The 14,076-nt window shown below is 41.8% G+C and overlaps 1 protein-coding gene across 1 annotated transcript in view; it reads left to right on the plus strand.

Annotated features, from left to right (window-relative positions):
• Positions 1-14,076, plus strand: part of tex9 (testis expressed 9) — a 97,916-nt gene that overhangs the window by 15,783 nt on the left and 68,057 nt on the right. The window contains exon 4 of the mRNA XM_063066511.1: positions 2,938-3,014. Within this exon, the coding sequence (XP_062922581.1) occupies positions 2,938-3,014 (77 nt within the window). The remainder of the gene's footprint in view (positions 1-2,937; positions 3,015-14,076) is intronic.

A 14,076-nucleotide genomic window follows, 5' to 3' on the forward strand; every position in this document is an offset into this window, starting at 1 on the left:
TATTTAAATCATTTGTTAATTTGGGATTGAAATGTCAAGAGGGGTTTACCAAAGTTTGACATACCTGTCAACTAAATGTAGACAATGGCTATGAGAGTGCAGAATTTGTGCAGCTTATTGGCACTTGTAAGCGGTGGAGGAACCTGAGTGTTTTCTGACCACTTAAGCAAGTCTACTGCTTTGAATGTTTTCTGCAATGCCAAGTTTATTCATGATCTTTTCCCCCTCACTGCCCTTAAAACCATTCTCAGCCAGGAAAGGCAAGTGATCACATTTGCTTATTAATTGAATCACCATAAGTATTAGCTCTCTATAGATTTTTATAGTAGCATCATTTCAGCAGTGTTGTAGATTTTAGGACTTTGAACATGGAACTTTGTCCAGTCACTTACCACCTACTACAAGGGTACCTTCCATGCTCTCCACTATTTTAACAACTTTCAATTCCCTGGCCGTTACTACCTCTTCTTTACTGCAACCATTAAACAGTACAGCAATGTTAGATTTATTTTAAACTTTTCACATTTCACTTCAATCTGTGCCTTTTAGTATTTGAGATTTCTGCTCTTGGAAAAAGATATATTACCTACTCTACCTACGCCAGTCATAATTTCATATACTTCTATCAAGTTGATCCTCAGCCTCTCACGCTTCAGAGAGAACAATCCAAATTTAAACATTCCGGGCTAGGAACTTTAATGTACCTAAGATAGTGCTTCAAAGGAGCACTACAAGGGAGACCTATGCTAGCTTTGTCCAAAGTTTCCAGTATCAAGATTCCACTGTGCTCAAAATTTGAAGTATCACCTGTAAGAAATCAAGTCTTTCACGCTTTGTATGCACAAAGGCCTTTCCACCTCCAGTTCTGCCATTGCAAAGGATAGAGGTGCTGAACCAAGAGGGGATTGAGTCAGCTGAAGAGAGGAAAATGTGGGAGGTGGGGAGGGGTCTGTTAGTTATGCAGCAGCTGGTGGTTAGCGACTGGGTAGAGAGCACAAATAAATGTTTCAATAGTTCCATTTAATATTAGAGAATGCATACAGTGTACAATCTGAAATCTTGCTCTTCACAGACATCCATGAAAATAGGAGAACCCCAAAGATGAATGACAGTAAGATGTTAGAACCACAAAGCCCCCCCCCCCGTGTACAAGCAGCAACAAAGCATCAACCTCCCTCCCCTCCTCCACTTATTTCAGCTGAAAGCATCAGCACCCACCATGCAAGTAATAGCAAAACCCCCCAAGAGAGATCTTGATCTGTAATCCAACAAAAACTAATTGTTCACCCAACAATTCAACATGCCACAGGCTCTCCCTCTCCCTAACAATGGACAGGGAGGTGTCTCCTCTTTTCCACAGTGAGAGGGGAGATCAACAAAGCACAACAGCTCGCTGATTATGAGTTTTCTGACTCAAGAATTGGCATATCGCTCTCTCAAGCTCTGTCACTCTCAATATGAATACAGAGGCCTCCCACCACAGATCTGTTGTAATGCGATGTTCCATTTCTCCTGTGACGCCTCAGTCGATGACACTGGCATGGGACCGGTTCATCCGCAGGGCCTTACCCTAAAGCTGCACATCCTGGGGATATTGAAAAACGCCAGTCGGTAAGCTCCGGGAACAGGAACTGCCATAAAGAACTGCAGTTTGGGTGCAGCTGTAGATCACGGACTCCAACAGAACCCCATCCACCTTGAAAAGGAAAAATAGAGATGTTAAAGGAAAGTAATTAAGCTGTTTCACAGATGAGCCTGAACAAGCCATCCTCTGGCAGCATCTTAGCTCCACAAATAAAGCAATGCATTTTCAGTTTATAGTGGAAGGAGGTTAGTAGGGGCTGATGAGAGGAGAAAACAAAAGAGCAGTTCTTCAAGTAAAGACAGCAGTTTACATTAGATTCCTTGTAAATAATGTTCTGGAAGGCCTCAACTTATCCAATAAGGCAGCAAGGTCCAAGTTGTTAGCACAGAATTTTGACTAAGTGTTCACAAGCATCATTCTGCCAGAAGATCAGAGCAAATTTTCAGAAGAGCACTATCAATGCAATTAGTGTTTTACAAGGCAAGACTAGGAGAAATATATTATCTTCAAAACCTATTCAATTGAAACTTGTTATGCTTTACCTCCACCTCCTGACACTCAATGAGATTACCATCACTGAATTCCACTCTCTCATTCTCCTTGGAGTTGCCATTGATCTGAAATGACAAGTATAGGTCAGAGTGCAGGAGCACTGTGATGAGCATCTCCCCAAAGCCTATCCACCATGTGTGGAATATTCTCCACTTGACTAGATAGGTACTGCTTTAGCAATAATCCATAAGCTCAACACTATCTAGGACATGGCAGCCTACCTGACAGACAACCCCATCCACAACTACTTAGTCACTCCACCTAATTGCTTAGTGGCAGCAATTTGTACCATCTACAGGATGCACTGCATCAGCTCACCAAGACTCCTTAAACAGCATGTTCCAAACCCAAAAGCTGGTAGGACAAGGGCAGCAAAAGCATGGGAACACCACCCTCCCTGGAAGTTGCCCTCTAAGCATATTACTGACTTGGATTGTTCTTCCTTCACTATCATTGGGTCGACATCCAGAAATTCCCTGCTCAAGGCCGTTGTGTGCATGCCCATACCTCAAATAATGCCGTGGTTCAAGAAGGCAGCTAACCACCACCTTCTCAAGGGCAATTAGGGATGGGTTCAGTCTGCTTAGCCACATTCTTTGAATGAATTTTTAAAAAACTTGTCTGTTCTACTTTCCTTTCTCTTTTACTTAAACCATTTTGATTTAGCTTGAATTTTATTATCTCATCTATTGTCTAGTTTTTCAACATTCAAGTTTAGAATTGGGTTTCTATGGTTTTTTTTCTGTTATGATGAACACAGTTTTCTAAGTAGCTCTCACCAGTTGAATCTGTGTGTTTAGAAGGGACAAGAGGAAATACTGTCTCAATCAAGACCACAGTATGAAACAACTGAACCAATAGACAAAGCAAATCTGAGGTACATAATTAACTTATGAACAAATGCACTGTTGTGAAGGAATATTACGCTATATAATATATATTTGTACATGAGGATACCTAGAATCCTTTGTCAGAGTACATTTTGTTACCTCTTAATTCATGTATTCTGTTTAGTTTCTCTACCCAAGTCAATAACCTTGTAATTCCCTATCATATGTCTTTTCTTTCTAATGTGCACCTATTCACATAACCTTTCTATATACTTTACAGGCTCCCTATTTCCCTTAAACTTGCATTCCCACCTATCTTTGCCTCGTAAGGAATTCTGGCTGTAATATACTGGTCCATGTTTGTAATGTGCACAGTATTCTGATTTTAAGCTGATTTTGGTATTGCATTAGTTCAATATTGTTTTCTTGAAATTTTATTTGCCTATAAATAAAAAAAGGATCTGTTTGCTTCTGTCAATGTTCTTTGTATTTATATAGGAAGATGCCTTGTCCTAGAAATTCATTTGTATAGCATTGCTAATATCAATGTCATTTTTAGAATGGTTCCAGGAAAAATAAGTATACTTGCATAGTTTTGGGAATAACCATCGTCAGTCAGTCCCTGAGAAATCACAGTTTTCATATTGCAGGCTTGACTGAGGCAGCATTAGTTTATCCCCTCCCTATTTCTATCCTAAAGCCCTTCAGTATAAATCCAGAAGTTCTCTTCATTTACTGATCTCACAGCACACCCTACCCCAACCATTCCCATTTTCCCCAACAGGGACAGGCCTCAATCTCCTAGTGCCCCAACAGTCACAGGCTTCAGCACTCATCACAGACCAAAGAAAATGCCTGTCAGATGCAGGTCCTGAATGTCAGTCCCAAACCAGTGCACTACATTTCTAAGTCCTATTAATATCATTTGGGTGGTGGGGTGGAGATACATCTGTAACAAAGGAGGTGTAAGGTGCTCTTTCTCTCTATTAGCCTACAGGTCAACCTTGGACAAGGTGTAGCACCTGCTTAGACCCCCGATCAGGGTCATGTGAAACCATGGGAGCAGCTGGTGCATATCACAAGTCCTGATTATGCAACTACTGATGCCAGACAGACAATCTCTGAAGAGTATTGGTAATGGCTGGGGTCACCTGTCCAGTAAACATACTGCCCAGAAGAAGGAAATGGCAAACCACTTCTGTAGAAGAAAAATTGCCAAGAACAATCATGAACGTAGATAATACCATGTTCTACAACATGGCACATAATGATGATTATTAATTTCATACTATTTAAACTTGTTTTTTTTCTGACTCTTGAGAGTCAGGTTTTTTATGCAGACAATGGTAGTTGCCTCCAGTGATAGAATGCATTACTGGGGTAGAGGAAGAAGACAGTCTGATGAAGTTTAAGAGGTTTAAGATAGACACATGATGTGAAGGGAATGGAGGGATATGGATGAGACACTGAAAGATATTTAGTATAAATTGGCATCAAGATTGGTACATCGTCATGAACCAAATGTCCTGTTCAGTGCTATACTGTTCTATGTTCTTATTCTTGATAAGCTTTAGTATTGAATTGCAGCCGCCCTTCTGGGTCAATCTGCATGTCCTTCTGTAGCATTTCATACTCGTGGCCACAAATAGGCAGTGATTGGGTGTTCTTAGAAAATGTTATTATAATAACTTTTAATTCTTAGTTTCAAGTAATTTATATGAACAGCAAATAAGTACAGCTTCACCACAAACCATTATAGAACACTGCACCATTATGTCTATTCCTGTCCTTTTGCTTTCTGGCCTCCAGGTACTACTTTATTCATGTAACTGCAATCCTCTTAATTTCATGGGTCATTACCATTACAATGATTCTTTGATGATTTTAATTGAATCATTTTTGAAAATTCATGTTACTTATACTTTTTTAAAATCAATTTGTAGGGTAAATTTACAAGATTCTTCAATCTTTGACTTGCCATTTAAAAAAAATTGTACTGACTGTTTTCGTAATTCCCCAGTGCTTCATAATTGGACAATATTTGCTTCTGATTCCTCAATTATTCATATTAATTTTTTAAAAGAGTTATCTTGTTTATCACACTCAAGTCAGAGATTTATTTTTCCAGCATCTATGTTTCGGAAGGGAAGGAGGAAGAAGCTAGAAGAAGAAAGTGGGGAAGTGGGGAGGAATACAGGCTAGAAGGTGATAGGTGATAGGATACCTTCCCTCAACTCTGCTTTCCACAGGGATCACACTCACCCTAATTCCCTCGTCTCTTCGTCCCTGCCCACTAATCTCCCTCCTGGCACTTATTGCAAACAGAGGAAGTGCTACATCTGTGCATTCACTCCCACCTTCATCTGTATTCAGGGCCCCAAACAGTCCTTCCAGGTGAGGCAAGACCTAGAAACATAGAAACATAGAAAATAGGTGCAGGAGTAGGCCATTCAGCCCTTCGAGCCTGCACCGCCATTCAATATGATCATGGCTGATCATCCAACTCAGAACCCTGTACTTGCCTTCTCTCCATAGCCCCTGATCCCTTCAGCCACAAGGGCCATATCTAACTCCCTCTTAAATATAGCCAATGAACTGGCCTCAACTGTTTCCTGTGGCAGAGAATTCCACAGATTCACCACTCTCTGTGTGAAGAAGTTTTTCCTCACCTCGGTCCTAAAAGGCTTCCCCTTTATCCTTAAACTGTGACCCCTCATTCTGGACTTCCCCAACATCGGGAACAATCTTCCTGCATCTAGCCTGTCCAATCCCTTTAGAATTTTATACATTTCAATAAGATCTCCCCTCAATCTTCTAAATTCCAGCGAGTATAAGCCTAGTCGATCCAGTCTTTCATCATATGAAAGTCCTGCCATCCCAGGAATCAATCTGGTGAACCTTCTTTGTACTTCCTCTATAGCAAGAATGTCTTTCCTCAGATTAGGGGACCAAAACTGCACACAATACTCCAGGTGCAGTTTCACCAAGGCCTTGTACAACTGCAGTAGTACCTCCCTGCTCCTGTACTCGAATCCTCTTGCTGTGAGTGCCAGCATACCATTCGCCTTTTTCACCGCCTGCTGTACCTGCATGCCCACTTTCAATGACTGGTGTACAATGTTTCGTTGCGCCTCCCCTTTTCCTAATCGACCACCATTCAGATAATAACCTATTTTCCTGTTCTTGCCACCAAAGTGGATAACCTCACATTTATCCACATTAAATTGCATCTGCCATGAATTTGCCCACTGACCTAACCTATCCAAGTCACCCTGCATCCTCTTATCATCCTCCTCACAGCTAGCACTGCCACTCAGCTTCATGTCATCCGCAAACTTGGAGATGCTGCATTTAATTCCCTCGTCTAAGTCATTAATATATATTGTAAACAACTGGGGTCCCAGCACTGAGCCTTGCGGTACCCCACTAGTCACTGCCTGCCATTCTGAAAAGGTCCCGTTTATTCCCACTCTTTGCTTCCTGTCTGCCAACCAATTCTCTATCTACATCAATACCATACCCCCAATACCATGTGCTTTAAGTTTGCACACTAATCTCCCGTGTGGGACCTTGTCAAAAGCCTTTTGAAAATCCAAATATACCACATCCACTGGTTCTCCCCTATCCACTCTACTAGTTACATCCTCAAAAAATTCAATGAGGTTCGTCAGACATGATTTTCCTTTCACAAATCCATGCTGACTTTGTCCGATGATTTTACCGCTTTCCAAATGTGCTGTTATCACATCTTTGATAACTGACTCTAGCATTTTCCCCACCACCGATGTCAGGCTAACCAGTCTATAATTCCCCGGTTTCTCTCTCCCTTCTTTTTTAAAAAGTGGGGTTACATTAGCCACCCTCCAATCCTCAGGAACTAATCCAGAATCGAAAGAGTTTTGAAAAATTATCACTAATGCATCCACTATTTCTTGGGCTACTTCCTTAAGCACTCTGGGATGCAGACCATCTGGCCCTGGGGATTTATCTGCCTTTAATCTCTTCAATTTACCTAACACCACTTCCCTACTAATATGTATTTTCTTCAGTTCCTCCATCTCACTAGACCCTCGGTCCCCTACAATTTCCGGAAGATTATTTATGTCCTGCTTAGTGAAGACAGAACCAAAGTAGTTATTCAATTGGTCTGCCATGTCCTTGATCAATCCACCTGTTTCTGACTGTAAGGGACCTACATTTGTTTAAGCAATCTTTTTCTTTTCACCTATCTATAAAAGCTTTTACAGTCAGATTTTATGTTCCCTGCCAGCCTTCTCTCATACTCTTTTTTCCTTTCCTAATTAAGCCCTTTGTCCTCCTCTGCTGGACTCTGAATTTCTCCCAGTCCTCAGGTGTGCCGCTTTTTCTGGCTAATTTGTATGTTTCTTCTTTGGAATTGATACTATCCCTAATTCCCTTGTCAGCCATGGGTGCACTACCTTCCCTGGTTTATTCTTTTGCCAAACTGGGATGAACAATTGTTGTAGTTCATCCATGCGATCTTTAATTGCTTGCCATTGTATATCCACCATCAACCCTTTAAGTGTCATTTGCCAGTCTATCTTAGCTTCACCTGTAAGCCTGTAGGAATTTCTAAATGTGTCCAATGCTCCTGCTGTGGCTTCTTCTACATCAGTGAGACCAGACATAGATCGGGGGATTGCTTTGTCATGCACCTTCACTCTATCCTCAGCAAGCAGGATTTCCGAGTGGCCAATCATTTTAATTCCAATCTGCATTCCCATTCTGACATGTGGGTCCAAGGCCACCGTCACTGCCATGATGAGGCCACTCTCAGGTTGGAGGAGCAAAAGCTTATCCAGGTTTCCCCCACTATCCGAAGCTACAGCGTTCCTATGAAACAGTTCGTAAGCCGGAAAGTGAAATAAGCAATTACCGTTTACCAATATGGGAAAAATTTTTCAGCATTCCCAGACCCAAAAAATTACCTACAAAATCATGCCAAATAAAACATAAAACCTAAAATAACAGTAACATGTAGTAAAAGCATGAATGGTATGATAAATACATGGCCTAAATAAAGTAGAAATACTTTTCTGCAGCACTGTCTAGCGCAGCGAAAATCTCGCGGAAGCGCTTTCGGCAGAAACACTCTCTCCAGTAACTTTTAACCTATGAAGCTGCCAAATCATACCAAATAACACTTAAAAATACAAAGCCTATATAAAGTAGAAATAATATATGTACAGTGTAGTTTCACTTACCGGAATCGGGAAGACTCCAATAAATTGCAGTTTCGTCACAGTTAAACACTTATACGAATAACCACCTGACACAATTGGCTATTGCCTCTGATCTGGGCCGACATTTACATGCCGGGCGGCACCTAATTAATTAGCTTGTTTATTTCGGCTTTTTTCTTAAAGATGTGCTGGGTGCGTTCCGGCCACCGCTGTACCACTGCATTCTTCGTGGCAATATATCGGTCTGCGGCCTGGAGGTTGGGGACCACTACTTAAACTATGAAGCTGTCCTCGCATCAGAAACCGATCAAACCACTCATAACTATCTTTAAATTCCACTTTCGCAACACTTTCATCACCATCGTCCAGTGCTTTCTGTTTCAGCTTATTAAAAAGACTGACTGATTTCTCCTTAAGTATAAGAAAACTTAACAGAACACCACGCTTTGTACACCCATCAACCCACTCAAGTAATAGACTTTCCATTTTATCCATTATTGGATGCCGACTAAGAGAGACCACTTTGCTATGAGTAGAACCAACAGTAACATCGGCAGCTTTCAAAATTCTTTCTCTCTGCGTATGAATAGTGCGAATGGTGGACGCAGGCAAGTTCAATGCGCGGACAATGTCCTTACTTCATTCACCACAATTGAAACGCTTGATTATGTCTAGTTTTATGCTAAGTGTAACACCCTTATGAGCTCTTTTAGGCTTTTCGGATACCTTATAACTCATCTTGCTAACAGATGCACAAAATAAATCGAGATAAAGCACGTGTTTAAGCAATGCCGGCTAGAATGCAGTTCCGGGGGAGGAGCTTGGCTGTTCAGGCGCGCGCTGCCTTTTTTCGTAACAGTGAAAACACCTTCTGTTAGCGAAAACAGGTAACTAATGTAGGACTTTCGTAACAGTGAGGTGTTGTAAAGTAAACATTCGGAAAACGGGGGACACCTGTATTCCATCTGGGTAGCCTCCAACCTGATGGCATAAACATCAATTTCTCTATCTTCCAATAATATTTCCCCCTCCACATTTTCTTCTCTTCAGTTCTTCACTCAGGCTCCCCTCTTACCTGTTCTCTTCTACTCACCTGCCTATCACCTCTCCCTCTCCTGGTCCCCCTCCTCTTTCCCTTTCTCCATCATCAAATCTCCTGTCCTATCAGATTCCGCTTTCTTCAACCCTTTACCTTTTCCACCTATCACCTCCTAGTTTCAGAATCAGTATTAGGATTAATATCACTGGCATATGTTGTGAAATTTGTTATTTTCTGCAGCAGTACATTGTAATACGTAATGGAAAAAACTATAAATTACAGTAAGAGGTATATATAAAAAATAAAATTACATAAGTAGTGCAAAAAGAGAGGAAATTAATAGTGAGGTAGTGTTTAGTGTTCATGGATTCATTGTCTATTCAGAAATCTGAATGGCAGTAGGGAAGAAGCTGTTCCTAAAACATCGAGTGTGTGTTCAGGTTCCTGTACTCGTTGGTAGCAATGAGAAGAGGGCATGTCTTGGGTGATGGGGGTCCTCAATGACAGATGCTGCCTTTCTGAGGCATTACCTTTTGAAGACATCTTTAATGCTGGGGAGGCTAGTACCCATGATGGAACTGGTTGAGTTTACAACCTTCTGCATTTTTTCCAATCCTGTGCAGTGGCCCTTCCATACCAGACAGTGATGCAACCAATTGGAATGCTCTCCATGGTACATCTGTAGAAATTTATGAGTATCTTTGGTGACATGCTAAATCTCCTCAAACTTCTAATGAAATATAGTTGCCATTGTGCCTTCTTTGTAATTACATCAGTATGTTCGGCTCTGGATAAATCTTCAGAGATTTTGACACCCAGGAATTTGAAACTGCGCACCTTTTCCACTGCAGATCCCTCAATGAAGACAATAGACAATAGGTGCAGGAGTAGGCCATTCGGCCCTTCGAGCCAGCACCACCATTCACTGTGATCATGGCTGATCATCCACAATCAGTACCCTGTTCCTGCCTTCTCCCCATATCCCTTGACTCCGCTATCTTTAAGAGCTCTATCTAACTCTTTCTTGAAAGAATCCAGAGAATTGGCCTCCACTGCCTTCTGAGGCAGAGCATTCCAGAGATCCACAACCCTCTGTGTGGAAAAAGTTTTTCCTCAACTCCGTTCTAAATGGTCTACCCTTATTCTTAAACTGTGGCCTCCGGTTCTGGACTCCTCCAACATCGGGAACATGTTTCCTGCCTCTAGCATGTCTAATTCCTTAATAATCTTATGTTTCAATCAGATCCCCTCTCATCCTTCTAAATTCCAGTGTATACAAGCCCAGTCACTTCAATCTTTCAACATATGACATTCCTGCCATCCCTGGAATTAACCCAGTGAACCTACGCTGCACTCCCTCCATAGCAAGAATGTCCTTCCTCAAATTTGGAGACCAAAACTGCACATAATACTCCAGGTGGGGTCTCACCAGGGTCTTGTACAACTGCAGAAGGACCTCTTTGTTCCTGTACTCAACTCCCCTTGTAATGAAGGCCAACATGCCATTAGCTTTCTTCACTGCCTGCTGTACCTGTATGCTTACTTTCAGTGACTGATGAACAAGGACACCCAGATCTTGTTGTACTTCCCCTTTTCCTAACTTGACACCATTCAGATAGTAATCTGCCTTGCTGTTCTTGCCATCAAAGTGGATAACCTCACATTTATCCACATTAAACTGCATCTGCCCACTCACCCAACCTGTCCAAGTCACCCTGCATTCTCATAACATCCTCCTCACATTTCACACTGTCACCCAGCTTTGTGTCATCTGCAAATTTGCTAATGTTACTTTTAATCCCTTCATCTAAATCATTAATGTATATTGTAAATAGCCGCGGTCCCAGCGCTGAGCCTTGCGGTACCCTACTAGTCACTGCCTGCCATTCTGAAAAAGACCGTTAATCCTTACTCTTTGTTTCCTGTCTGCCAACCAATTTTCTATCCATGTCAGTACCCTACCCCCAATACCATGTGCTCTAATTTCACCCACTAGCCTCCTATGTGGGACCTTATCAAAGGCTTTCTGAAAGTCCAGGTACACTACATCCACTGGCTTTCCCATGTCCATTTTCATAGTTACATCCTCAAAAAATTCCAGAAGATTGGTCAAGCATGATTTCCCCTTCGTAAATCCATGCTGACTCAGACCTATCCTGCTACTGCTATCCAGATGTGTCATAATTTCAGCTTTTATAATTGACTTGTACGTGTTCCCTCAACTTCCCCTTCCTGAAGTCTGCAATCAATTCCCTTGTCGTACTGATGTTGAGTACAAGGTTGTTGTTGTGACACCACTCAACCAGCTGATCTATCAGGTTCCTGTATGCCTTTTCGTCACCATCGGAAATTCTCCCAACAATAATTGTGTCATCAGCCAATTTATTAATGATATTTGAGCTGTGCCTAGCTACACAGTCGGTGTAGAGAGAGTAGAGCAGTGGGCTAAGCACTCATCCTTGTTAATTCTGATCCACACAGATCAGAATTCATCCCGGTGGGGAAATCAAGCATCCAGTTGCAGAGCATCAGGTTTTGGAGCTTGTTAATTAGAACTGAGGGTATGATTGTGTTGAACTCTGATTTGTAATCAATAAACAGCAGCCTGATGTAGGTACTAAATATTGTCCAGGTGATCCAAGGCCCATTGGTGAGCCAGTGAGATTGTATCCACTGTAGACCTATTGTGACATTAGGCAAATTGCAGCGGGTCCAGGTCCTTGCTTAGGCAAGAGTTGATCCAAGCCATGACCAACTTATCAAAACAATTCGTCACAGTAGATGTGAGTGTCATTGGGCGATAGTTGTTGAAGTAGTTCACACTGCTGTTCATCACTGGTATGATTGTTGTCCTTTTAAAGCAGGTGGGAACCTCCAACTGCAGCAATGAGAGTTTGAGGGTATCCTTGAACACTCCCGCTAGTTGATTTTCACAGGTTTTCAGCCTGATGCCTTGCGCGGGTTCACGTTCTTGAAAGATGTCTTGATGTCGGCCTCTGAGATGGAGATCACAGGGTCACCAGGTGACTCAGGCATTTGCACAGGTTTAGTTTTATTCTCCCTTTCAAAGCGTGCGTAAAAGGCATTGAGTTCATCAGGGAATGATGCATCACGGCTATAAGTTTTGCTTTGTAGGAAGTATTGGCCAACGAACCCTGCCAGAGCTAACGCGCATCCAATTCTGTCTTTAACCTCAATTGGAATTGTTTTTTCACTCTTAAAATAGCCTTCTGTGGGTCATACTGGGATTTACTGTATAGTTCTGGATCACCGATCTTTACTGACACAGACCTAGCCCTCAGCAGACTGAATCACCCGCAACTTTTAGTTTGGGTACGTCTGGTATATTCTCAAAGTGAAGCTTTTCCCCTCACCCCTACCCTTTCCCACCCACCTGGCTTCACGCATCACTTTGTAGCTTGTACTCCTTTCCTTCCCCCAACCTTATTCTGGTATCTTCCCCCTTCCTTTCCAGTCTTGATGAAGGGTCTCAACCCAAAATGTTGACTGTTCAAAGTAAATTTATTATCAAAGTGCAAATATTTACAAAGAATGTTACCATTATAACCCTAAGTTTTATTGTCTTGCAGACATAATCAGTAAATCCAAGAACCACAATAGAATCAATGAAAGACCGCACCCAACTGGGTGTATCAGCAACCAATGTGCAATAGGCAAAAAACTGTGCAAATACAAAAGATAAAAGAAATAATAATAATAAATAAGCAATGAGTAAGAGTTTCAGCACCTACTACCTGCCGGATGATAGCTGCTGGAGAAGGAATCTGTGAGCAGCCTATCACTGTGTGCCTCGCTGTGGTGGGCTGGTAGGCCTCTCTGCCTCATGTGGTGTCCCTCTCTTTCAATGAACATCAGTAATATTTGTAGGATGGTATCATGGTTCTGTGTTTATGGATTGGACTATTTTGTTTATGAACTGTGGACTTTTTCAGACTTATGGTTTTATATTCTGTTTTTTTTAATCGCCCGTATACTTTCTGTTTTGTTGTGTGAGGGGAGGGTGTTTGGGGTTGATATTCTGTCAGTTTTTTGTGTGGGGGAGGAGTTGTTTTTTGGGGGGAGCAATGTTCCTGTTCCACTTTATGCAGGGGAGAGAGGGTTTGGGGGGGGTTTTGATTGGGATGCCGTTCTTTTTTGCACAGGGAGTGGGTTTTGATGTTTCGCTCTGAACAACTTCCATGTTCTTTCTTTGTTTCGTGGCTATCTAGAGAATACAAATTTCAGAGTGCTTTGATAATAAATGAACCTTATCGAGAACAGGCAATGAAGAGTCCTTGAAAGTGAGTTCATAGGCTGTGGGAACAATTCAGTGATGGGGCAAGTGAAGTTATCCCCACTGGTTCAAGAGCCTGTTGATTGAGGGGTAATAAATGATCCTGAACCTGGTGGTGTTACTCCTTTTCATAGAGGTTGCCTGACCGACTGAGTTCCTCCAGCATTTTGTGTGTGTTGGTCTGGATCGCCAGCATTTTTTTCTTAGTTTCTTGCAGGATCTTGTTTGTATACATTTAGCCACTGGTAATTTCTTTACGTTAAGTTTGTATCCTTTCTTTCATTTTACTTTTGTTAGCAACAGCCTCCACAAACTGCTCTACATTCTCTTCGCAGCTTTCCACTTGCATTGTTTTTCTGCCATTTTGATATTTTCTATTAGAAGCTGTCCTCCATTTCTGTCTGACTCACCTGGTGCTATAAAACAGTATGTCTTGTTTGTTATTTTGTTGCGCTGTCTGCGTCACACATTCTTATGTTCTCGCAGTATATTTATCTATATACTACTAAAACACTCATGCTCTGTTTGTGACTTCCAATTAGCGCAAACGGTGCATTAGAGCGGCACTTTTT

Source organism: Mobula hypostoma, chromosome 13 (assembly GCF_963921235.1).
Source record: "Mobula hypostoma chromosome 13, sMobHyp1.1, whole genome shotgun sequence".
NCBI classification, from domain to species: domain Eukaryota; kingdom Metazoa; phylum Chordata; class Chondrichthyes; order Myliobatiformes; family Myliobatidae; genus Mobula; species Mobula hypostoma.